We start from the raw sequence: 26520 nt of genomic DNA, 5'->3' as shown, positions 1-26520 counted from the left end.
CTCATGAAGTGGGCAGAATTGATAAACTTTGTCAGCGCGTGCAAGAACCGCGCTGTCGTTTTTAGACCCCATGAAAAAGTCTAAAGGTAGGAAATCTAAGGGGCATGCTAGTCGAATGCATATTTCGATCTCCTAAGTGGTTGTTACTCATATCGTTCAGAATACCTGTTATTTAACCCTTTTTTAGCGCCTGTTCATTTTCTAGTTGCAACTTTGTTCAATAAAACTATTGGAATTTCAACTGCCATTCGGACGGTTTCCCAGAAGACTCAATATCACAATTCCATTGCGTGATGTACTCTGAACCCACGTTCGTTTTTTTCTATTTCATTTAAAAGCATTGCTTTAATTTTTATATAGTTAAATATAGAAGCAAGGTTTATAAAAAAAACTGCATCACCGCCATGCCAAGATGTGTTCCCCTCGAGATTTTTCTAGATTTACGGCACTGACCAGTACTTCTGCTTGGGTAAACCAAAATGGGCAGGGTGCAGTCAAGTTATTCAGGCCAGAAATGGCGTTAATGTGCGATCTTCTGCATTAAACTGGAACCGCCCTAAACTGCTATAAAGCATCAGTCACTTGTGCCAAAGGTGTATCTTGTATCTTAAAATACACGATACTTCGTACGATGTGCTGGAAATACATGTACTGTTACGCCATCTCACGATGAAGACACAGATGCAAGATGCCCAAATACTATGCAAGTATCTTTCATTATGCGCAAACCTGTGCAGCAGCAGAATGCTATTGGCGGCATCTGCGCTTTAAGCAGGACGTATATGTCCTATATAGCTGCTTTTAAATCGTATACTTCTTTATTATTACTCGATCATTTGAAGTGCGGCTGCATGCCGCGAAAAGAAAGGCACGCGACATATTTTGTCCTAAATATTCGACCGTCTTTGAGTCCTCACAGGCGCTTCATAATTGGCAGAGACATGCGTTTCCGAGTGATGCGCAGGAACCCTGCATGCATGCTTGTTGGGGCGGCGCCTAGATTGTGTTACTTGAAGGGGGGGGGGGAGGCAGACAGAAATTGGGGGGGGGGGGAAGGGAGGGCAGCTGTCACCCACTGGTGCCGCCCTTGTTGCATGCCTTGTTGCATACAAAGCAGGCCCGTATAGCCAGGAATTTTTTTCGTGGGGGGGGGGGGGGGCACTTGATGAAAGCCTTGACTATTTGAGAAAAACGCCTACTTCCATGATTTATTTTCAATAAAACACCATGTGTCATCAAAATTTTATTTGGAAGGGGGCTCCCCCCCCCTCCCCCCCACTCTGGCTACGGGCCTTCTACAAGGTTTGAGTGACATGTGGAAATCGCGCTGCCGCCGTTCCATGACGACGCCAGAGGTGCACAAGTGCACATATCGGGTCGACAAACCAAAGGGCGCTCGACTTCCCGCAGCTCCCGTTTCATTGATGCAACGAACCGCATCGCGTTTCGTGTTGCGCACCTCGCACCTGCTCGCTCCTCGACGGTCCGTCACGGATCCTTTCTTTTCGTACCAAGCTTGCGCCATGTAAGGACGTGCGCAACAGAACTTTTCTATGACCGAGTTTTAAAGAAACGACCGAGAAGAGAGATATAACTCTACTGTCTCGAAGATGGAAAAACATCGCACGACTGCAGTGGAGACTCAGGTAGGTGAGCGCCATGGGCGTCCTGAGGGGGTGCAAAGGGGGGCAGCTGCCCCTCTCTGGAATTTCGGATAATATTTTTCTATGCGTTAGCAATGACTTACACAGCTTGATTAGCACACTAAGGTCCCGACCTTCTCTATTTCCAAACAATTTCGCACGTTGCACACTACTGATTAATCTTGCAGGTCATGTCACGGCAGTGAAAGCTGTCAGTGCTGGATCCCCCCCCCCCCCTTGCACCCCCCTGCAATAAGTTATGCGGACGCCCTTGGTGAGCGCGCCAGCTGAATGAGGCATTGAACCTTTTCACGTAGTTGATATTTTAATCCACGACCACTAGTTAGCGCAGGGGACTCAAGCACACGGCCTGCTCCACAAATGACTGTCTTCGTCGCACTTTTTAAAAGATAACTATGTCCATATGCTACACAGACCTGACTGGACGTGACATTACCAGTGACAAGAACTATATAACGCACAATCGGCGTCCAAAATTTTATTAATTCTAGATGTCAGCAATTCAGTATTGACATATGTGTCTCGAATCCTGACGTCAAAACCACTTCAGAAATGACCCATATACGAGATACCGGAGGGTCCTTCTTGCAAATGGCAGTGTTAGCTGACATATTGTTCAGGCTTCACTGACCCGGCCCTTGCGTAAGGCTAATAGTTTCGTGACTGCGGCCGGCTAGCTGAGGTGAACTTGAAACCCCTTGGTTAGACGCGTAGAGGACAAGAAAGAAAAAAGATGGTTGATCCCTCCGTCATAGGAATCGGAACAACACGGAATATAATAATAATAATATCTGGGGTTTAACGTCCCAAAACCACGATATGATTATGAGAGACGCCGTAGTGGAGGGCTCCGGAAATTTAGACCGCCTGGGGTTCTTTAACGTGCACCTAAATGTAAGTACACGGGCCTCAAACATTTTCGCCTCCATCGAAAATGCAGCCGCCGCGGCCGGGATTCGATCCCGCGACCTGCGGGTCAGCAGTCGAGCGCCATAACCACTAGACCACCACGGCGGGTCGGAACAACACGGAAGTAAAGCGTGCCCTTACAGAAGTAACTGAATGTTTACTGTACATTGATATAACAGAGTTTGTACAATGTATATTGATGTCTGGCATCTATAGCACCGTTTAACGTGGATGCACCCACTTTGATTATTGGTGGTACATCTCCATCCGGACGACTAACGTCCATGTTAAATGATTAAACAAACCCTTGTGGTAGCTGTAGTAGTTAACGGTGAAAGCGTAATCAGAGAACGAGGTGTGATAGCCAGAAGAGTGTCGCATATTGGACGCAGAACTTGGGGTGCTATCGCGGAACGATTCTATTTTTTATTCCAATGCTTTTCGTGCTTTTCGTGCTTGGCCATTGGTCAGAACGACGGTCCGTCCGCGTTATCAACGCGATCAGCCAGCCGCGAGTGGTGGATGATAAGAAAAGCATAGAATATGGCATAGAATCGGAAATAGCATCGTTCCGCGATTGCACCCTTGGTCGCCATCCCGCGGCATGTTAAAATGTGATTGAACACCACGGCCGGACTAGAGGGAAACGCAAAGCGCGTCGTGCCGCCCCGGTAGCCCGGCCGCGATTTTTCTCGGGGCGAGCGCGTACGCGGGGAACGCGGTGTGACAACCAGGTGAGGCAGACGCGCGTCGCAGAGCTATTTTTGGTTTGGATTAGTGCGAGGCTATAACCGAGCCTGACGCTGGCCTGACGCTTTTACGACGCTTACGACGCTTGGCCGAAGATCGCCACCTCGCGGTGTGTTAAGGCATTGACAAAATTGAACTTCTATTGAAAACGCGCCGAATGGGACGGACGTGTAACGCGTTGCAGGTGCTAATCGCGGAGGCCACAGTAATGACGAATTACTCTACTTTACCGCTCCCAGAGGGCAACACCACCCCGCCGACCGGGAGAGTGGTAGATATAAAAGGCGCGTTTGTAAAGCCTCTAGAGTCTGTGACCGTAGCGCAGTGGATAGCGTGCCCGGCATCTGTTGTTGCGGACCGAGCTGTCGTGGGTCCGATGCCCGTTGACGGAACTTTTTTCTTTGCCATCTGATCGTGTAAATTTTTTCGACATCATTTCCGTGACGGAAATACGTCAGTGAAGTCTTGGTGGACCCCGGCATAAAACATCGTGTTAAAAAAAGACACCACTGGCGTGCATATGTATCAGTATAGTGCCTAGTATCAGGAAAGATTGTAGATTTGTGCCCTTTATTCAATCTGCTTCGTCCAAGTGCTCGTCGTTGCGCGAGCAAACACACACGCAGGTCTTCTGACTTCCACTTCACCTAGAGCTGTTTTGGTCCTATAAATATCTGGGGTATTGCTACACCACCTTCGAGATCGCCACGCCTTTAATAATTCGAAATGCCTTATGCTCCTCGAGTCCTCTCACTCTTTCTGTAACTCCCGCCATAAGACGCGTGGTTTGAAGAAGTTGCCGTGTGACGTGTTTCAGCCTATGCGTTGACCTGCAGCCGGAAGCCTATGACACTTTTCTTGTCGAGCGCTAAGAAGCCGATGAGTTCATAAGTGAGAAAAGTAAACATCGCACATCACATATATTCGTCCTAATTATTCAAAAAAATTCGGAAGATCCGACGCACTGTGGGAATCGATGTAATGCGAAGCAGCCAGCAGAGAGCTGAATACATCGAGGAAAATGAAGTCACTTATGTCATGACATTTAGTTCACTATATATATCCCACGCTTGTCATGCATGCATGCATGTACAATATTTTATATAATGAAACGTATATTCTGATATATACAGTGTATGACCCGTCATTTATGTTCGTCACGCACCCATGTCATGACATACTGATTTTGGTGCATATCCAGTTAACAAAACGGCCGCGAGCATACCATGAGCATGGCATGTAAATCAACCCCTAACGACATGCATGTCGTGCTTTTCATGCTACCACCTGTCATTTGTGTTCATCATACAGTCACGTCACGAAATATCAGTTTTGTGGTACACCAAGCTAGCGAACCGGCCGCGAGCGGACCATGAGCGTGGCATGTAAATCATGCCGTACATGAAATGCATGTCATGATTGTCATGTTACCACCTGCGAGCAGACCATGAGCTTGGCAAGAAAATCATGCTCTACACGACATGCATGTCATGATTTTCATGTGTTACCACCTGCCATTTATGTTCGTCATACAGTCGTCACGAAATACCAATTTTGGGCTATACCAAGCTAGCGAAACGGCTGCGAGCGCACCATGAGCGAGGCATGTAAATCATCCCACGACATGTATGTCATGCTTTTCATACTACCACCTGTCATTTATGTTCATCATACAGTCACATCACGAAATACCAATTTTGGGGTACACCAAGCTAGCGAACCGGCCGTGAGCGGACCATGAGCGTGGCATGTAAATCATTCTGCGCATGAAATGCATGCCATGATTGTCATGTTACCACCTGCGATTTGTGTTCATCACACAGTCGCGTCGCGCAATACCAATGTTGCTGTATGTCATCCTAACGCAATGGCCGCGAACAGACCACGAACTTGGCAAGTAAACCATGCCCTACACGACGTGCATGTTTATGATTTTCATACTACCGCCTGCCCTTTATGTTCGCCATGCAGTCACGTCACGAAATACCAATTTTGGGTATACCATGCTAGCGAACCGGTCGCGAGCGCATCATGTGCGTGGCATGTAAATCATGCGCCGTAGATCACATGCACGATCATGATTTTCATGTTAACACATGTGATTTATATTCGTCACAGAGTCACGTCATGCAATATTAAATTCGGTACATGTCAAGGTAGCGAAATTGTATCAAGTGCACCATGAGTGGGGCATGTATATATCATGGCGTACTGACATGTATGTCATGATTTTCATCTTACCACTTGTCACGTATGTTCGCCATACAGAAACGTCTCGTCGTACCAATGTTGGTATATATCCGTCTAAACAGCCGCGAGCACCCCGAGACCATGTCATGTAAATCATGCTGTACATGATTTGCACAATAGGACCTGTCACTTATGCTTGTCATACACTCTTGTCATGCCATAGCTATTTTGGAATTAACGAAACTGCCGCAAGAGCACCAACATCGTGGCATGTAAATCATACCGTTCATGACATGCATGCCATCATTTTCATGTTATGACCAGTGATTTATGTTCGTTATACAGTCGTGTTATGTCATACCAATTTTGGTATACATCCCATTAACGAAACGTCCAGGAGAGGATAAAGTCCAGGGGCGTAGCCAGAAATTTTTTTCGGGGGGGGGGGGGTTCAACCATACTTTATGTATGTTCGTGCGTGCGTTTGTATGTGTGCGTGCCTATATACGTAAGCAAAAAAAATTGGGGGACGCTTAAGCTTCGTCTTTAAGAGTTGAACGCGATAGCGATATCCTGTCTCTAGTGCGCACTTCGAACACTACGAGTGTTTAACAGAATGCGCGCACTAAGGTGTGTGCCTTATGTAATGGGTAGCATGCTTTAAACCAGGATCAATTATGCGCGAGAAACTTTTTCGAAGTTGCGATGCACCCACTACGTGGTCTTAAGGGAATACGCGCAATAATGTGTGTGCCTTTTGTAATGGGTGGCTGTCTTTAAACCACCAAGTCGTTATGATATTGACATGGTGTGACGCCCTATGGCAATGTACGCTTGTAACACGCAATATTACTGCGATATTACATCTCGTACTCTGACAACTGTATACAGGACGCGTATTTTTGGCAAGCATGAAAGTTACTTTCAGTGCAGCTCCAAGCAGAGGCGTAGCTGTGTGGTAGAACACCTGCTTGCCACGCAGGCGGCCTGGGTTCGATTCTCACTCGGACCCAACATTTTTATTATTTATTTTATTTGCAGCGTTTTCGATTTTTCAGTCACGGACAAGATGATGATTTTTCGCTCACAACCAACGGCACCGACGCCGACGGCGGAATTTCTGCTATACGAGCTCTTTAACGCTATCGCGTTAAAACTGAAAAATTTCGGGGGGGGGGGGGGTTGAACCCCCCAACCCCCCCCCCTTGGCTACGCCCCTGATAAAGTCGTACGCGGCTAGATAGATAGATAGATAGATAGATAGATAGATAGATAGATAGATAGCAGGGGCGTAGCCAGAAATTTTTTTCGGGGGGGGTTCAACCATACTTTAAGTATGTTCGTGCGTGCGTTTGTATGTGTGCGTGCCTATATACGCAAGCGAAACTGAAAAATTTCGGGGGGGGGTTTGAACCCCCCCAACCCCCCCCTTGGCTACGCCCCTGATAGATAGTGTGAATATGCACTTGGTTCGCTAAAAAAATACTTCAAATTTAATACGGAGGCGGTTGGTGCTTGTGCCTCGTGCTATGCCTACTTGCTGTATTCCGTGTCACTTTGCAAACGGCAGTAGATGTGGAATACGTCTCGCAACCCTGAAGCAATAAATCTGATTGCAAGAGCTTGAGCATTGAGCACAACTCACTTTGCTGAAGGTGCTGTGAATCGATTTCAAGCAAGACGTTCCCTACTAGAGCGAGAATTTAAGATGACCTTGAGTCGCCTAACATGTGGTCACAGAACTTCTGCGACTGTTGTTGCGGCGGGAAGGTTGAAAATCGCGCGGGAAATTGCTTTGATGGTGAACACAATTATACAATACATTTTCTCAAATCTTGCATTAAGAATAAGAAAAGTGAAGCTGGAGATACTACGCTTCAGTCGGCATCTGCAATGCACGTAATTTTGTACATTTATTAACCAATACTTGGTGTTCGGACTTCAAACTACAGCGTACTTCAAACTCCCGCCTCGACAACAGCGGCCTCTAGGAAAAATAACTACACAGATCTTGAGGTGCTCGTTGGGTGCGGCTCATGCAATGGTCGATGAAGCTTCAGAAACCAATTATTTTGGAGAACCCCATCTCAGAATCTATGTTTTGAAACTTACACAAGTTATGACTCTCTTGCGTTGATTAATTTCTCGTTTTTAGAAGTACAGGTGGAACGACGCAGCAGTCAGCACCGGCGCCGTGCGCTCGCTGCGTCGAACTTCGGTTCCTCCGCGCCGTCACGCCGCGAGGTGGCAGGAGCAGTCAAGAGGCTCACAGCGGCGCGCGCCGGCCTCTCTTCCGACCAAGCCACGGTGACGAAGCAGTTGTGGCCACATTGCTTCCTCGTTTAATTCTTGTTGTGCGATGGCAGGTCATGCTATTCGAGTGAGAAAGCCGTGAAATGGGCAAAAAGTGTTTTGTGCCGCGGTGCAACTCTGTGTACAAGACCTGCACTGAAAAGTCGATTTTTCTGCACCCTGAGATGCGGAACGCCTGAATGTTTGGCGCCATGCGATTCCGCGCAAGGACCGCGTGCTGCAGTCGACTGATTACGTGTGCGAGAAGCACTTCAAGCCGAGGTACATAACGAAGACGTGGGAAGCAGTGTACAATGGGCACGTTCTTGTGAGCACATCACGAAAGGCGGCTCTGGCTAATGACGCCGTGCCGACGAAGTATTGAGTTCGTTTTGAGTTCATCGTCTTGAGTTCATCCACGCCGTGAGTTGGCCCGTTTTTTTTTTTAACACCTACGTGCGTTTGCAGTCTTTCTCTCTCTGTGCGAAAGCTACGCTTGTTAACAATGAGAATATATGGGGTTTTACGTGCTGAAACCACGTTATGATTATGAGGGACGCCGTAGCAGAGCTCCACAAATTTCGGCAATGTGGTGTTATTTAACATGCACTGACATCGTAGAGTACACGGGTCTCTAGCACGCCGCCTCCATCAAAATGCGACCGCCGCGGCTGGGATCGAACTAGGGAACTTCGGTCAGCAGCCGAGTACCGTAATCGGTGTACCATCGCGGTTGACAGGCTACGCTCGTAAAGACTCCGCACACCGCGATCGACGTGTTCCTTGAAAGACGAAGTAGTAACGCTGTCTTCGGGTGACTATGCGAGACATAAACAATGAAATATATTCCTCAGTTGGCAACAGAGAAGAATCGGAAACATATATCCACCATTCATAATGTCTCCCCTTCTCGCAGTGCCAAACCAGGATGCTTTTTCATATCCTTCGTCGGTGCCTCAAACTTAGCTTCTGGCATTCGCTAAAATTCAGTATTTTATGCACGACCAGCTAAACAGTCGTATTCGTGACACATTTTTTTATCCGCGATCAACGACCGCAAATTACTTCGAATGTTCGCGACAGCAAAGACACTGTGCATTTTCTGTTGTAATACTACGGCTAATGCGGTATTTTTTCTAACTATCTAAACTATACTTCTACAAATAGAACTAATTTTTGTCATATTTCAGCGTGACGTCACTGTCATATCTTTAATTGTCCGAATGAGGAAAGCATATGTTGAATTTGCCACCGCCAACCTTCGCGGTGGCAAATTCAACATATTCAACAGGTAGCGGCTGTATCGTCCAAATTTCGATTTATTCGAAGCTATTATTTATTTATTTATTTTTGCGCTCGTTATAGCGCGAACGCACAGTTTTTTTATTCATTTCGAGGGGCGGTCGCGGCTCCGAAGCGACCACGCCTGATACCGCTCTTGAGCCACCAGTAGTGTAGCGCCATCTAGGGCCCTGCGGACAAAAGTTCGCCGCTTCCGGAGGCGCCGTCGGTCCACCTATACTTCTAACACCGTGGTCAGTGCCTTCTCGTTTAGTGCCGCCGTCTGAGGCGCCGCCGGCGCCGCAATGCGGCGCGGCCAAACATCTAAAAAGATGGTGCATGGCCTCCGAGACAGCGCGCATGCAGGTTTTTCTGCCGGCGCGCAATCTTGGAGGCCATAGACAGCGCAACTTTGCAAGATGGCGCAAACGCGAAGGTGCTGATAGGGTGCTGAGTTCTAGAGATCGTAAACTAAACCAGCGCGGAAACAGAGTAGTAATTCGAGCATTGTAACCCGACTCAACCTTAAGCCAAACGCTTTATTATTCACGCTAGTTCAAGCAGTTGTCTGAGCTGTCAAGTAGCTAGAAAAGAACGAAGGACGATCGAGGGTGTACCAAACAAAAACAATAAAATAAGCACTCCCCTCACGTAACGATGAAGAAACAAAAACATAAATAGAGCGAGCGAGAAGGAGCAAAGGGAAGCCCACGGCCGGAGAAGGAGCGTGTACTGCGGCGCCGTTTTCCTGGCCCTCCGAGGCGGTGCACCATCTCGCACGACGCTCGGGAATGCGGCGGTTATTAGACGACGCCGCCGCCGTGCCAGCGTCTCGGACGTGAAGAAAAGCCAGCCATGGTTCTGGTGAGTGTAAACCATCGTCGCCGAACAACCTGTTGACGCGCTGTGGCCCTGAAGCCTTTCAACGGCCGTGCTCTACTTCGACGCGCCAGCCTGCATCGCGGTCTTGCGTGAAAATGCTGCTATGTGGTTTTCCGCGCGTCGTGGTCAGAGGTGGCAGCTGCGAGCTCGTAGCGTAGATGCGTTGGTTTTGATGTTACAAGTGTTCCACTGAACCGCGCGAACACGGAACTCACTCAACCGCGATCGCTGGCAGCAAAGCGACCTTCTCAGACCCGCGAGCAGTTCGGAGTGATGGCGAATTCCTACGGCTGGTTCGAGGAATTACACAAACTTGCTCCACTTCACAGCACGCGATTTCGTGTTTGCCGGGCCTGTTGCAAACATTTGTTGCATTGGGTGCTGCGAACAGGTGTGGTACCTGACGTTTGAATTGACTCCGTGTGGCGTTAGAGAAGCCGATTCTCAAGCTCTCGCGCGTAGCTTTTCCGTGACGGTGTTTGTAAAGCGCTCCGTCGTAGGCGCTTTTTGGAGTAGTGTCAAAGTGAGGTAGTTCCGCGCAGCGTTCGGCCTTCGAAGAACCGTCAACGCTTTGATAATGTGCCAAACGAGCGTATGAGGGGCTTAACGTTTCCTACTTTCCACGACAACCGAAATGTCTGAACCAAGGTCCAATGTATCATTCATTGATTGCTTCGTTGTAAGCCTGTAGAAGGCAACTGTTGTTGCAAAGTTTACTAAATTCGAGGTTAGAACTCACCTTTGCTGATTGTTCCGATGACATGCATGTAAACAAACCATGCATATACTGGTGCCACATTGACCGAATATATGTATATAATGGCTTTGCTCTTGGCCGTAGCAGAGTTTGATCACAAAAGTGCAATTTTCGCAGGCACTAAGCACATCTGTAACCTGCACCGCAGTCTCATTCATTTTTGATATTGTTTCAGTCGCTGAAACTAGCAACTGTTATCAAAGTAACAAGCTATTCTCTCAAGGCTCATTACATAATGAGAGACATTACCATATGTGAGGGAGGCTTACAACTGTATTAAAACTGTAGCAGTGCTTTGCCTTTCACTGTGATTGCAATTACTGCAAGAACATGGTCAATAATGCTTCTTCAACAATGAACTACTGCAAAGCTTCTCTGCAGTCGGGGCTAATTTTCGAGGCCTTTGCGACAGCTATAGAATTGACATGGCATCACATGCACGATGTCCTCTTAATGACCTCCAACTTGATGTTGTCTACCCCTGTTTTGACATAAAAGACGGGACTACTATTATGTTATGTTCTTGACCACGTGTTGTGAAAGCTTGCCTAGCAAAGACTTTACTTTTGATCTACCACTGTTGACAGTTCCATTTTTAACTGTCACTGGGGTGTCAAAGTATTTTCATGCCCACCTCTGACTACAGGTCGATGTCGCAGTTCACACTACCAAATCAACACCAACATTCAATTTGGCCGCCATTACTACTTTGTGCCCTAGAATAGGCATCCCATAATCCTGAGGTCTCCTGAATGGATGGTATTATAGAGGCTTGGTAATATGATTAGAAGTGGCATATCTTCATTAGCGTTCCTACACTAGGCAAACTGACCATTTCACTTGATATACTTGTGATGCTTATCGCTTGATCCCACGATTTGCGATGAGCAAACCTCCTTTGCAACCTTTCCAACGTTGCAATAAGTTGAAGATGTGTCTATCATCAGATGCTAACTTTGAAGAGCTTTGTAATACAGCAATGAAAGCAGAGAACATAGATGAGGACTGATAAGCAGGATGCTGTTATCATCATAACATCACCCAAAAGGAAATGTGTTTAAGATAGAACTGGAAAAAGTAAACTTTTTTGTTTCTGTAGCCAGCCTTTTATTATTATGTACACTTCATAAAGTTTGGATGGAATATGCTCATTGAAAACCATGTAATGCTTAGAACGGTGTCCTCAGTTTTCTGCGTCCAAGTTTTCTGCTGCAGGGTCCCAGTATTGCTTTTAATATCCGTGCTTGTTTCAGATAGCACAATATTATCAGACACTGGCTTTCAGACTTTCGGCAGTAGGTTTATGGCCGCGTCATCACGGCTAATTGGTGCGGCAGTTATCCTTTCCTATCTGCTTGCTTGACCAATGCCCCTAGTATGTTATCTCGAAAAGTCATTGGTCGAAAATATACACATCATTCGGGTCTGAAGGATATTACACTGTCATAAAATGTAATGAGAAGAGGAGGACGATATATTTATGTTAAAGTTACAATGACTTTAAAGATCATCGTCATGCTCAGGTTAATCTTTGTCTTTCCCAGCCTGTTGTAACATGCTTTAGTGTTTTTCTGGCTTCCATACAGTGGCACCAAACTTGTAGAGCATTTTACTTCTCTGAATCTTCTTTAAATGTGTCACTTTCTCTTCGTAATGACTTTCTACCCTAGCATACATGGTTGAACACACGGTACTGTGTTCTTTCTTTTTTTTTTTCAGTAGCTAATCATCCTAAAGCATTATGAATAGCTGAAATATGTCTGTCACCTCTGTTTCATTTGCCTGATCCATTCTTCACATTCAGACTTCCTTTTTGCTTCTGGCACTTGAAACGTTCACCGCCCCAGGCTTCCTTGAGTTGCTTTGTTTACCATGTGTAGCATAGCATTTCTTTTCATGCTACATAGTTTTTGTTCTTCCTCCCTTCTTTTCTTCCAACGATCCTCCAACTGTCTTTTCCTGATATCTGTTGCAGACATGCTCGTTACTCCCATGCTTTCCCTAAAGCTGGGGGTTTCACAAACACTAAATAAATACCTGGGTGGATATCTTCACATTCCTGTGAAGTGCATTCCGTCATTTCCCTAGCGTTCGCATAAGTACTGTGCTCACAAATTGAAACAACGACCGTTTAGGGCCGACTAATGCACATATTCTCGTTCCCATGGTCTTCAGTTTGTGTCATATCGGCGTAATTTCCACTCAAACACTTGCGTCAGAGCCAACAATAAAGGGACACTAAAGATAAAAACGATTTTTCTCATATCGGTAAATTACTATTTTACAATAATTACTATTTTACAATGCCAACATTGCTACGCTTTTGGCGAAAAGATGGTTACTTGGTGAGCGAGAAAACGCTCGAAAAGATAATGCAGGTGGCAATGCCACCTTGAAAATTTCCTCACCAAACGCCGTGATGTCATAGATATTCACGCCGTCTAGAAGATCCTGCGTAGTTCTTAACTGGTAAAAATGAAGTACACTGTCCTCTGAGGGTGCCATAAACTTAAATTACGAAGTTTCAGGAAGTTTTGTTTGGCGAATCTTGCCAAAATATGAAGATAACACTTTGAAAGCTGTGACGTCATGTGCAGATGAAGTTTTGACCTTGATTTTCTTTTCTATTAATAAATCTATGATGGTGAAATTAATGACATTAGAGTTTTCAGAGTACAGTTTATCAATCCAAACTGATTCCTTGTTTCAGTTTACTGTTCCTTTAACTTTAGTGGTCAGGTTCGTAGTGGCAGGATGTGGATATTTCAAGCAACTGCGCACACCAGCTGTCATACTTAAAGTTATGATGTCGCGTTTCAATCTTTGAAGCTTGCACACGTGTCTTGTTTAGTATATTTTGCTGGATCCCGTCAACCTTATAGTGACTGTGTATGCTACCTTAAGGTATCAGAGTTGCGCATCTGTCTTCCAAATACCGCAAGCGGCCATGTGTTGCAGAGAAGCTGACGCTCGGGCCAGTTTTTGTATTTCTCGACGCTGCCCCTGCAGTGAACTGGACTAACACTAGTCATCGACATTCAAGTTAGTCACCGGTCTTCGACACGCCAAATATGTTGATCAGCGACACGGTAGGCGTGTGGCCTGCAAAAATGAATTGTGGCTTCGCCGCATAGCTGTGGTTGCTAGCCAGACCTGCGTGCAACTCTGCTACCTAAATGTAGCATATAGAATAGTTCTGGTCCACCTCTAAAAGCAGCACCATCTGGTGTCACCTGGTGCAGCTTCCGCCTCCCGCAGCTGGTGATGGGCCAGCCGCCGGAGGCCTGAGCGTGGCCGAGCTGCGTGCAGTGGCTCTAAGGCAGCAACAACAGTTGGCATGGCAACAGCAGCAGCTGGTGGCCCGTGAGCAACGGTTGCGGTTCCTTCGGCAGGCACCACATGAGCCTCAGGAACTCAAGCTGCGACGTCTGAGGGCCCAGCTGGACCAGCAGCAGGCTGGAAATGCCAGTCTCGGTAGGTGTTCTCACTAAGAACGGTTGTCTTAGTCTATTCTTGTTGAACTAATCGCTTTGCACCAGGGTCCTCAACCAGACTTCCCAAAATAAGGGTGACACCCTGCTATGCACTCACTGACATGTTCAAATTCAGCCATTCTTCTGCCTTTACTGCATTTGTTACCGATAGCCTGATACAACTTAAAGGGGTCCTGACACCAATTTTCGAAGCTGAGTTTACAATCTCTTGTTTACAGAGACCACTCTGAGCAAGTGTGAAGCTCAGTAAATGGTGATAAGATATTTTATTTTGATATTGAAGCCAATTTTTGCATGGCGCACCTACTACTGACATCGACACTAGCATGACGTCAGGCTACAGTGTTAATTCTGGTGACATCACGCACCAGTATGGCTAGTTGAAATTGCGTCGGTTGCCCAAATGTACAATATGGCCTCTTGCGCATCACCAAAAACATTCAAAATCGCCGCTTGTGCATCACCAACGAAGCCATGCAGTGGAGCGGCCATGGGAACGGCACGATAGCTTGCATGAGCATGTGACAAGAAGCTCATACCGTGTCGTCAGGGTACGTTAGGAACCGAAAGGAGCTTTTAAAAACGTGTAATTCATTTTTCAGGGTGCACTTACGCTTGCCTATGCATTTTCTAAGCTCTTGAGGAATTGGTCTTTGATTTGACGCAAAAAAACGACAGCTGAAAATTTTCATGTCGGTACCCTTTTAGGAAGGCAGGAGAGGCCCGACCCAGTTGAACGAAGTGTGACATTCAACTGCCTTTGCAACTGGAAAAAATAGTCCCTCTCATGTACTCGCCAATGTTCTCTGGCGGCAGGTTTATCGACCATGTGTCTTATGGTGTAGCATGCACTCATTGGTACAGACTTGTGTGCATCCACCATTGAGATAGAAAGGCCAATGTTGTACTTGACTACTGTATGTGACTATTCACTCAGGCTCGTCTTGAAGTTTTAGATCTGTCATCCAAGATGGATGGGCCTCTCATAAAGTCAACTTCTCACTTGAAGAAAAATCCTGGTCGGAGATTCGAATCCGGGACCAATGGCCTTTCTGGGTCAATCATTCTACCATCTGAGCTTACCAGAATGCTGTCAAATCGTAGTACCAGGGCGAATTGATCAACAACTTGAAGAAAGAGCACTGAATATGGCCCGCCTTACAGTGCGCCATATTCCATGTTTTATGGCGCTAGCACTTAGTGACATCATGCTTCTCAAGGAGCACACCAGAACTCAATCCCAGCCAGTCGGAAGTTGAGGGTTGGCTTGAAGGTTATAAAAACCCATATAAAGAATAAAAACTTATATAAAAAGAAGGTAGTGGTTCAATTTGAAAGTTGTATAGGATACATATGATATCAGAGCACAATATTAGTCAAGATAGGGGTCAAATAACTATCAGGGTAATTCATGAAACTTGAATGAGTTCATTGAATGAGCAGATGCTTTTCTAGTGGGTATGTGCCGTCAAGATGACACATAAGCACTACAGAAGTCTTCTTTCACTCATCAGTTGACTCATTGAAGTAGAGTGCAGTGAGCAAGCCAGTCCGCGTGGATTGTCTGTACACTGGAGCTGTGGATGTCGAGAACCAAGAGTTAACCTGATGTCTACCCAACTGAACGAAAAGTTCACTGAATGTTAGGGGCCAACGCCATCAAAGACTCTTAAACAGAACATTAAGGCTGCCGAAAGTCTTGCTTTCACGTGGAAATGAAAGATGAATGTTGCAGATTTCTTTCTTATGGAGTTGTTCAACTTAACGGAATCACTCTTACGGATTTTCTTAAAGCATCGCTTGGCAAACTGGTGAATGAATTTTTCTCGCTTTGCGGACTTTCCTCCATGCTGCAGCTTTTCGCAAGACTGATTTGGTGTATGTCATGTACGCTTTTATACAAAATAATTATGGTGTATCAACAATATCAATGCAGCGGCTGAGCTGGAAGCCGTGCGGGCGCTCTTCTCGGCGAAGGAGAAGGAGCTGTCAGTGGCGGCTGCCAAGGTGGAGGAGCTCACCCGGCAGCTGGAGGAACTGCGGCGGAACTCCAGTGGCTCCAACGGCAATGCTGGTGTCACCGCCGCTACAACTGGAACGGACAGGGCACGGCACGAGATGCTTATGGTGAGGGACACTTCTTGAGCCCTGCACGCACGAACATGTTAGGCCTAACCAGGCTGCTTGATCACACCTTTGCCCTCTTCTACATTGCAGGATGGTCCGTTTCTCTTAGGACTAGTTAAGCACTCATTGCCATATGAAATACACCAAATAATCTTCTGCACGTTGCTTCAGCATAGCTTAAATATATTTTAGGCTGTTCAATTCACCCCATTCGTATTTGTGATACAGTTGAAACTCACAAAAACGAAATCGTGCAACACCGAAATTCTTGTGGCAATGAAATAATTTCCTGTTCCCGGCAAACGCCCATAGGATTCCATGCGTCTCGTATTTCTCGGCAACGAAATGTTGCTAAGCTGCAATCCCGCAACAACTACCGTATATTGCCAATTATAAGTCGATGTTTTTTTTTCATAAAATGACCTTCCAAAGTTCGGGGGTCGACCTATAATCAAAGTCGACCTATACGCGGAATCGTGAAGTCGACTCGTCTGTTGGGTCCGACGAAAGGTCGTCGTCCTCGGATTTCCTGCTATTCGACGCATCGATAACATCGGCCGCAGAGGCAGTGGAGTCGTGGCAACAGCTATCTCCCAACGCGTGCGTGCCGCTTCAGGAGCCCGACATTTTTGTGATCTGCCACGACGATCGCGAAACTATAGCGAAACCATGCAAGGTGAAACTACGGAGTGCGTTTAAAAATCACCGCCACGCGTCATTAAAGCGAACTGCTTGGGAAACTCGGTCTCGAAAGCAGCATTTTAAACCTTTGATACAAGGTGAACGATGCTCTATGAATAAAGAGGAATTTATCTTGCGATGCGCCCTGCAGTTTTGTTTTCATACAATAGAAACGATTCGTTGACAAACCATCGGCATTCCACAGAAGAGGTGGCAGCGCCGTGTGGGCTGGCAACACTTCGCGGGGAACTAAACCACATGACCACTCACATGCGTCCACAAGCGTCTTCGCGTCTTTTTGCACTCATGCCTGTTTCTGCATTTCGCTTCGCTTGCGAGCAGTGGTGTGCACGATTTGCGACGCTGCCAAACAGGCGCCAAGATGCCATCGCTAAGCCGGCAACAGTACAGCGCTGCTGTCAAAAAGCAAGCGATTCCCTACACAGAGTTGGAAAGCAACGTTGAAGCAGGGCGCAAGTTTGATGTGTCTGAAAAGTGCGTGAGGGAATGGAGAAAACAAAGGAACAAGATCTTTGCGTGCGCTGCTACGTGCCGTTCTTTTTGCTGACGGAAGTCTGGACGATACCCCGTTAAGGAGGCGGTTCAAGATTGGGTTGACGACCAGAGAAGCAAGAGCCTGAGTGTTTGCTACGATCATATTGAAGCAAAAGCACGTACTGTCAACGATGCCTGGTATGGACCGCCAACCGACATGGTCCGCGCGGCGTTTACGGCGAGCTGCAGCAGTGGCTCACACGATGGCAATGACCGTGACTGCGTCCTTCTCTCAAGCGACGACGAGTCGTAAGCAACGTTTCACGAGCAAATAAATGTTTCTTTGCATCACTCCCTCTTCTGAAAAACTTATTGGTGAGCTATGGCTGTAGCATGAGGCTGTCTTCGGAGTCAACTTTTTTTCCCCCTAGAAGGGGTTGCTAGTTGGGGGGTCGACTTATAATCGGCAATATACGGTAATATTGAGGGGATGTTTCCTCACACATTTTCTGCCAGCATACTCCAGATTGTGCTCAAACTTCTGCTTCACACATGGCGTTAAGTCCCACCACATTGCGCTTGCGTGGGTGCCGCCATCTTTCTTTACAATATTGGCAAGGTGCCAGAAACAATCTCACGCACCAGACATTGCCTTTGCCACCATGTCGTTTCCTTATCCTGTGTGTGCGTGTGTGTGTCTGTATGCATGTGTGTAGTATTTACTCGAATCTAACGCGCATCTTTTTTCCGGAAAAACGAGTCCAAAAATCGCATGCGCGTTAGAATCGAGTACCGAAAAAAATAAGAAACTCGGTTATCGTATTGCCATCGACATTTCAAAATGGCCGCCTCCTACGCGCCTTGCCCATTTCTGCCATTTTTTCAGTTCGTACGTGTGCTGAGGAGATTGTCATCCCGTTCTGCGTTCGCATCGACGGCATGGAAGTGCAGACTCCAAATATTCGACGAGTGCACCACGATGCCGCATTTAAAAGAATAGTTATAACATGTGCCGAGACAGACGGAAATCGGTCCGCATTGCGGTCGTTCGGAGTTCCCGAAACGTGCGTGCGAGACTGGCGCAAACAGAAGCAGATTTTTTTACAGCAAAGCTTCACGAAAAGGTTTCAGTGGACCAAAGCAGGGCCGGTTTCCCGAAATCGAAGAGTGTTGACAGCGACAAGGAGTTGTCCAACAGCGACGAGGACTGATCCATTACGCGACTCGTATCGCCGCCGTAGTGGTGACAGTTTTAGCGGCAAGGCCCGCTTTTTGACTTTGTGTTTTACTTTTTTGAAACTTCAGTTCTTTAAAACCCAAATACTTGTTCTTCTGAATGTGCGAAGTTTGACTCCTATGGACTTTTTTTGTTCTTTTCTCTCACGAAAAATGGGTGCGCGTTACAATCGAGGGCGCGGTAGAATCGAGTAAATACGGTATGTGCAGAGCTGTATCGCTGTTCATACTAGTGGCACGGCGGCTTGCTATTTGCTGATGTCGGGCTCCCGTCGCACAAGTGGTTTTACTCGCGCACGTAAAGTTTTTTTTGCCATTCAAAGAATGGACCCAGGACCCATTTTAGCTATGTGCTGTGGCAGCCGCACAGCGATGGAGCAGTGATTGGCATGGTTAGGTCGGCGCATGTGAATTGGACGCTTTCGAAATGATGTGGGCATTTCTAGGAACACATGATGACGATGTCACATAATACAACTTGTTGCATTGCGAAGGAAGATCTGTGCTAGGAAGATCCATGTGCTGTACCACATGGAGACAGTTGAGAAGGGTAGCGAACTGAATTTTTTTTTTTTAATTTTCATTGTGCTGACCATTTCCCCATTTGTACTGTATTGTTTCTTAGTAACGAAATTCTCTCAATAGTGAAATTTTTACGTTTCCCAGCTGAATTTGTTATTGCGGGATTGAGCTGTGCAACATTTCAACTTAGAACTATACAGTCCATTTATGTTTATTTTTCTTTGAATTAGAAGTGCGTTAATTATACAGGTGCCTTTCCCTTTTTCTTATGTTGAAGGCCTGTATCATCACACGTGACTGAACTTGTGTGCTTGGCAGCCAAGTTGTATACAGTAGAAGCTCGTTATAACGAAGCGGGATATAACGAACTAATGGATATAACGAAGCAATCGTAATTCCCCTTGAAATTCCCATAGACGCCCATGTATTTAAAACCTCGTTTTAACAAAGCTAAAATTTCCTCGCAATGGATATAACGAACCTTTTTTTTTCCCCACCGAGCATTTACTGATCATTTTGGTAGCCGGCAAGTCAATGTCTTATAGCGCGCGACGGTTTACGTCCCATCACGGATGCGGTAATTCAAAACTCGCGCCTCGCGCTCCCCAGGAGCCGCCTGCCAACACGCGCGAGGGTGCGCGTCTGCCTGCCTCCCCTTCCACTGAAACTCGTGGACCCACTCGCACACGTCACCCGGCCTCCCCTCTCCCGCGGAACTCGTGGACCCGCCCGCTCTCCTGTTGCGCGCATGGACGGCGACACGGCGACCGCGCGGTGTGTGCGCGGGTCTTTTTCCTTGTCGTTCGCTGCGTGTGCATCAGAACAGCGCCTCTCTCGGTTCCCGCCGCTAGACAGGAGATGGACGACGGCAACGGCAAACGAAAGCGCAAAACGATTACAATCGAGCAGAAGGCGGCTATGTTGAAAGCCGTTGAGTCCGGCGTCAAGAAGAAAAAAGTTACCGAAGATTTCAGCGTAGCATTGAGCACGGTACCGCAAGCATGTAATCGACCGAATTCTACTCAATATGAGCGTGAAGCGCGAGACTACAATCGACCTCTACATGGCGATCGAGATACTACAGGCTGCTTGGATGTCTGTAACAGCAAGCACGATCGCCAACTGCTTCCGGCATGCCTCATTTGGCGTCAACAGCGGCGGTGACAGCGAAGATATCGGTGCTGCCGCCAATGAGGGTGCCGCGGGTGACCAAGACCTGGCGTCGTGGGACGCTTTCCTTGACGCCGGAGTTGTGCCCGACTGCGACACCTTCTGCACGTACGTCAGTGCCGATGCTGACGCGGTGACAACCGAAGAGCTGACAGAGGCTGAAATTGTGCGCGCGGTGACAGGGGTGGTGAATGACGACAGTGACGAATGTGTCGACGACAGCCCGGAGTTGGTGAACTCGATGTTCCGACGTCCGCGCAAGCGCTGGATGCGGCAGACCTGCTGCGCCGCTTCTTCGGCGCTCACGATGACGGCGAGGACGGACTCGACATAGCGGCAGCGGCCGAAAAAACCATCATCCGTCTGAGGAGGACACGGCAGAAGTCTATTAAGGACTATTTTTCTAAGTGAGCCGCTAGCTGGTGTGCCGAGTTTGGCGTGAATAAAGTAGCAGTTCTTTGCTGTTTTTTCTTTTTTTTCTTTTGCTAGTTTTTCTCCGTGCGACGGCCGTTTTTCGTTTGCGTGGTGGGGTGCTGTGGGATTTGGTGGTCAGTACCGTCAGTACATCCTCTCTTGCGTGCTAATTGTCGGTAGAAATGGATATTGGCTATAAGGAACTAATGGTTATAACGAAGTAATTACGACTCCCCCTTCAACTTCGTTATAACGAGGTTTTACTGTACATGTAAATGGGAACAAAGCGGCTTGCTTACCAGCGCAAGTCTGTCCCATTCCAGGCACGGGCTCAGCGTGCGGGGCAGCAGCGCGAACAGCTAGCGCAGCGCCAGGCGGAGGTGCAGGCCCTGGACCGTCGCATTGCGGAGCTGCGTCAGCGGCTGCACAAGAAGCGCCTGCACAACAGCCAGCAGCAGCAGCAGTTGGCGCAGCAACAACAGCAGCAGCATCCAGCACAGCAGCTGACAGTGGTGGCTCCCACAAATGCTCGACCCGGAGGCTGCGGCGGCAGTGGTCCGCCGCCCCCACTCCTGCTCGCCGCCAACGTGGCTGCAGTGGAGCCCCGGCCCCGCTCAGATCCCAAGTACCAGACACTGCCGTACAACACCAAGTTCCGCCCGGCTCCGCCTCTGCAGCCTCCGCCCCCTCCGCCTCCTCTTCCTCCACCAAACAGGCAGCCGGAGGTAAGTTGCAGGTTTTGTATTTTCTCCATTGGATAAGTGTCAAAATGTGGCGATGACTCGATATCAGCTGAAGAGTTTAATTAACCCTTTCAGCCTCCACCCTTAACGGGAGTTCTGTTTACTGAGAGATGAGCAGGGGTGGAGAATTCAAGCATGAAATCAATCTTATTAGATGTGGTTGTTCCATTTAAGCAGCAATTTTGTTTAAGCGATTGCTGTTTACTGAGAGTCTATGTATACCATTGCAACAGAAATAATGTCATAACACAGTCGAACACGGATATATCGAACTCTAAGGGCATCGCGCATTAGTTTGATATATGAAAAAATCGATGTAAAAAAATACAGGCCCCGAGACCTTACCAGTGGCGGACGATCACCTACTATTGGCGCATTCAAGAATGACAACTAATTCCACACACACACGATGCAACAGAATGTTTTATTTGCGCGAAAAAAAATCACTTATCTTGGCCTGCTTCTTCGTCTTCGAAATGAAGTTGAAGACGCTGGCCTCGTTCTTATCAAGGCTGTCCAGGTGTGACAGCCTGGTTCACTCCATGTCGCCGCAAAAATGGCGAATCAAGCCGAACGCTGCCGCCACTTCAGCGGCGGAGTACGCGCGTGTAGCCGCCGCCTCGTCCAGACGATCTTCGTCGCCACTTGAGCTGTCGGCCTGGGCATCCTGGGTCCCTGCGACAGCAGCTACGATGTCCTCATCAGCGAGGCTCGCAACAGCCTGAACATTGCAGTCCGCTTCCTCAAAATCGTCCGCACACACTTTGGGTAGAACGGCAGCCGGGAAGAGAGACGACTCGTGAAATGCGTCTATGCGCTTGTCGTCGCCGTCTTCACTGGTTTCTGCAAGTTCCGCCGTCACGAAGCCTGCCTTCCGGAAGCAGTTGGCCACTGTGTCCGTCTTCACGTCTCGCCAGGCGCCCATCACCATTTGAATGGCATCAAGCAGGTCAACCTTCAGCCCACCTTGGACTTGATGATGCCCTGGTCGAACAGTTGCAGCTTCGCTGTCGTGTTGGCCACTTCAGCAACTTCAGCTCAGTGTTTTTGAGCTCGCAGGGGAGCACGCACGCAAAAGAGGAATGCGGTGGTATGCGACAACTCACGGAAGTAAACTCCGCCAACAAAGCACTCGCGATCAGTCACGATGGCGGTGATGGCTACCCAGGCGCCCGGGCTACCTGCGAGGGCAGCAGCGATGTACGAAAGGCGCGAGCTGTGGTTGGCTGGGCAAATACGAAAGGGGTGGGCTGTGGTTGGCTGATCAAAACTCACAAAACAGCAACAAAAAAAAGAAAGAAAAGGTGATAGGAGGAGGCCGCCGGCTCCTTCGTTCCTGCTCTCCGAGCCGACGGTAACGCGGAGAGCGTAGGAGAAAGAGAGAGAAAAAAGGAAAAAAAAACGTTCCACAAGTTGGAGAACGTGCCCAGCAGGAGTACAGTCCGAGCCCTCTCGCCGTCACGTTTTTCGAGCGTTTCGGGTGTCGGCTCAGGCACGGTGCCATGAAGGTCGCGGGGCTCAGCGAGTGCGGAAGCGCGCCTTCCAGCTTGCGCGGTGTTCGATATATCCGATGGTGGGTAAAAATACCATTCGATATAGACGTGGAAATTTCTATACTTTTACAAAGGATTTTCAAGGGGATAATTTACGAGTTCGATATAGCCGAAAATTCGATTACAGTCGAACCCGTTTATAACGAACTCGAAAGTGTCGTGAAAAGTGGTCGTTATATCAGCAGTTCGTTGTATATGGACTCGCCCTTAAAAACGTGCGCTTAGCGGCCAAGCCGTTTTTTTTTTTTTTCCTTTGTGCACTTTTAATAAAGTGCTAACAACCCCTTCGGTGACGAGCTAAGCCTTTTCGCGTCGTGAAGTGACGCCGGCTGCGTGCTCACGAGTGAATTAACCGCCTTTGCAATGAGCTGACATCGTTTCACCGAAGCGCGGTACCGCGACGTGGAGCCGATCATCCCTGGCTAGTTGCGTGCAGCGTGTCGCCTACTAGGGTCGCGGAGTCTCTGCCAGGCCGCTTGCTGATGCCGTATGCGCGCGTTTGTACGTTCTTCGTGCCAGCTTCACTCAGGACCGTGCACGGGTGCGGCGAGTAGCCTCTTCGTTCAACGCAGCGAAAACAAGCATTTTCCAAGCAACTCGCACTCTACTTCTCCACGGTGCTCTCGCTGCCCTGCACGACGATGCGCGGCGCACTTCAGTTGTCACCTAGTCAAACACGCAGTATACGCTTGCTGTCAGTGCATCGACGGTTCTCGGTGCCCGCGCCGCTCAACAACAGCGAGCTACTTTCGTTTCTACGAAGTGACGCGCACTTTAAAGCGGTCTCGCACGACGTGGCGGTAAGCATGGCGCGCCCGTACCGCCGTCAATCCGCAGTGTACGCCACACACGCAGCTGAGCAGATATCTACAGATGACTGTGATAAGGTTGTCGGCTATAAGGCATAATGGCACGTTCATCGACGGCCGCCACCTCGCCTTCGCTCTTTTCTGATGCTTATCCGCGAAGGCATCGCCGCAATCGCGCGGAAGTCGTAATCACCGATCGACCGGTCTCTCCCGTTACCGAAAAGACGGACGACTTTTCGCGGCACATTGTGGCGTCGATGAGATTAGGGACGCAGTGAACCTTTTTGCGATAGAAAGTTATCGGGGTTATCACTTCTTGCATTTATGCCTTCTTGCGTTCCTCATCGCAGGCGGTCGTAGCTGCAGACAACGGCGTCAGGAAAGGTTACTGTGCGAAAGCTGACCGCAAGGCTTCATGCTGCCTAGTATTTTTTTTCCCTCACTGCCATTCTACCACTGACGAAACGCATGGAAAGTGTGTGACGTCGCTCGCAACGTCCGAAATCTGCGTGCGGTGCTCGCCGATCGTGGGTATCTTAGGCGCGAGTAAACTAGAGCGGGGCACGCGCAAGCGCGCGCCCCTGTCATGCTTTAGAAGGCATGTTTTAACTTTTTTTCGCTTCGTATGCCCCATATTTTTACCGCGACCGTGTCTGAAGTGTTCGTTGTAAAAGTAGGAGGCTTTGAAAAATGTTCGCTATATCTGGACGCAGCTTCAATGGTTCGCATAGGAAAATCGTAAGTGCACCCGAATACGGTTGTTATAACCGATAGATCGTTATATGTGGGATCGTTATAAGTGGGTTAGACTGTACGTGGGTTCAATATATCTGTGTTCGACTGTACATTAATTTCTGTGTTTCATAGAAATTCACTAAACTCTCAGTAAATATCTGTTTATCCTGAAGAGCACTGTTAACACTGATAAGTACTGATTGTGGTAAGCACCGTTAACTAAATGGCAGCAGCAGTGGGACTCGTGTACAAACAACAAGCTCCATCTAGTAAAGCCCATACTTGGAGAATGGAAGACCTGTCGTCACCGAGCACGGTTTGTTGAAGTTATATTATCCCGACTCCGTATTGGGCGCACACCCCTCACCCACAACTTTTTCCTTACAAACGATGAAACCAACATGTGAAAAATTTCAAGAACCATAAACAGTTATACACATCTTCATAACATGACGCCATAATGATACGCAGAGATGAAAATGTTTCGGCCAGCTATACAAACATCACACGCCCATCCACCCTCCTCTGCTTCTTGGAGATGATCCAATCGTACCCTTGTCTTCTGTGCTAAACTTCTTAAAAAGAATGTGGTTTTTTAAATAAGCTCCTTTTGCACCATCAAAACCAAATTAGCAAACTAACCAACTGAAGAGGTGAAAAATTTGTTAACGTGGGGTGTCGCTGGAACTAACGTTTCGACACGTGGACTTGTCTTCTTCAAGGTGGCAACTGCCCTGTTTTGATGTTGCCGCTGCGCTGTTTATCCGGAGGTCATTCATGTTTTGTTTTTTCATAAATAGAATCAAATGTCAGGCTAGACATTTAGTGCAGTTGCGTTTTCGGTTACGTTCATTTTGAGCAAAGAAAAATTGTACTTTTTAAGTGCCTCGCGGAAAGCAGCACGTCAAACAACTTGTCGAACATGGTAGTGCCTTCAGCAAAGTGATCATATGCCACAGTACACCGCAAAATGAAGTTACCGTATTTACTCGATTCTACCGCGCCCTCGATTGTAACGCGCACCCGTTTTCCGCGACCAAAAAAAAAACGTAATACATCGATTGTAACGCGCACCCATTTTTCATGAGAGAAAAGAACAAAAAAAGTCCGTAGGAGTCAAACTTCGCACAATCAGAAGAACAAGTATTTGGGTTTTAAAGAACTAATGTTTCAAAAAAGTAAAACACCAAGTCAAAAAGCGGGCCTTGCCGCTAAAACTGTCACCACTACGGCGGCGATAAGAGTCGCGTAATGGATCAGTCCTCGTCGCTGTCGGACAACTCCTTGTCGCTGTCAACACTCTTCGCTTTCGGAAAACCGGCCCTGCTTTTGTCCACAGAAACTTTTTCGTGAAGCTTTGCTGTAAAAACTCTGCTTCTGTTTGCGCCAGTCTCGCGCGCATGTTTCAGGAACTCCGAACGACCGCGATGCGGCCCGATTTCTGTCCGTCTCTCTGCACATGTAATAACTATTCTCTTAAATGCGGCATCGTGGTACACTAGTCGAGTATTTGGAGTCGGCACTTCCATGCCGTCGATGCGAACACAGAACGGGATGACAATCTCCTCAGCACACGTACGAATTGAAAAAATAGCAGAAATGGCCAAGGCGCGTAGGAGGCGGCCATTTTGAAATGTCGATGGCAATACGATAACCGAGTTTCTTTTTTTTCGGTACTCGATTCTAACGTGCATACGATTTTTGGACTCGTTTTCCCGGAAAAAAGGTGCGCGTTAGATTCGAGTAAATACGGTAAATGAAGACACATTTATTACGCAGGAGATTCGGTTCATCCATACAGCAATGTATCTTGCTG

General features: G+C 47.7%; 1 protein-coding gene across 1 annotated transcript in view; it reads left to right on the top strand.

Moving 5' to 3' along the window:
• The first annotated feature begins 9524 nt into the window (after positions 1-9524).
• LOC119402216 (apoptosis-stimulating of p53 protein 1) overlaps positions 9525-26520 on the top strand; it is a 63056-nt gene continuing 46060 nt past the window's right edge. The window contains exons 1-4 of the mRNA XM_037669347.2: positions 9525-9950; positions 13968-14199; positions 16156-16346; positions 21188-21589. Coding sequence (XP_037525275.1) covers positions 9942-9950; positions 13968-14199; positions 16156-16346; positions 21188-21589 — 834 coding nt within the window. The 5' untranslated portion in view covers positions 9525-9941. The remainder of the gene's footprint in view (positions 9951-13967; positions 14200-16155; positions 16347-21187; positions 21590-26520) is intronic.

Source organism: Rhipicephalus sanguineus, chromosome 8, assembly GCF_013339695.2.
Source record: "Rhipicephalus sanguineus isolate Rsan-2018 chromosome 8, BIME_Rsan_1.4, whole genome shotgun sequence".
Classification (NCBI taxonomy): domain Eukaryota; kingdom Metazoa; phylum Arthropoda; class Arachnida; order Ixodida; family Ixodidae; genus Rhipicephalus; species Rhipicephalus sanguineus.
Note: the sequence above shows the minus strand (reverse complement) of the source record. Positions and strands in the feature narration are given on the sequence as shown.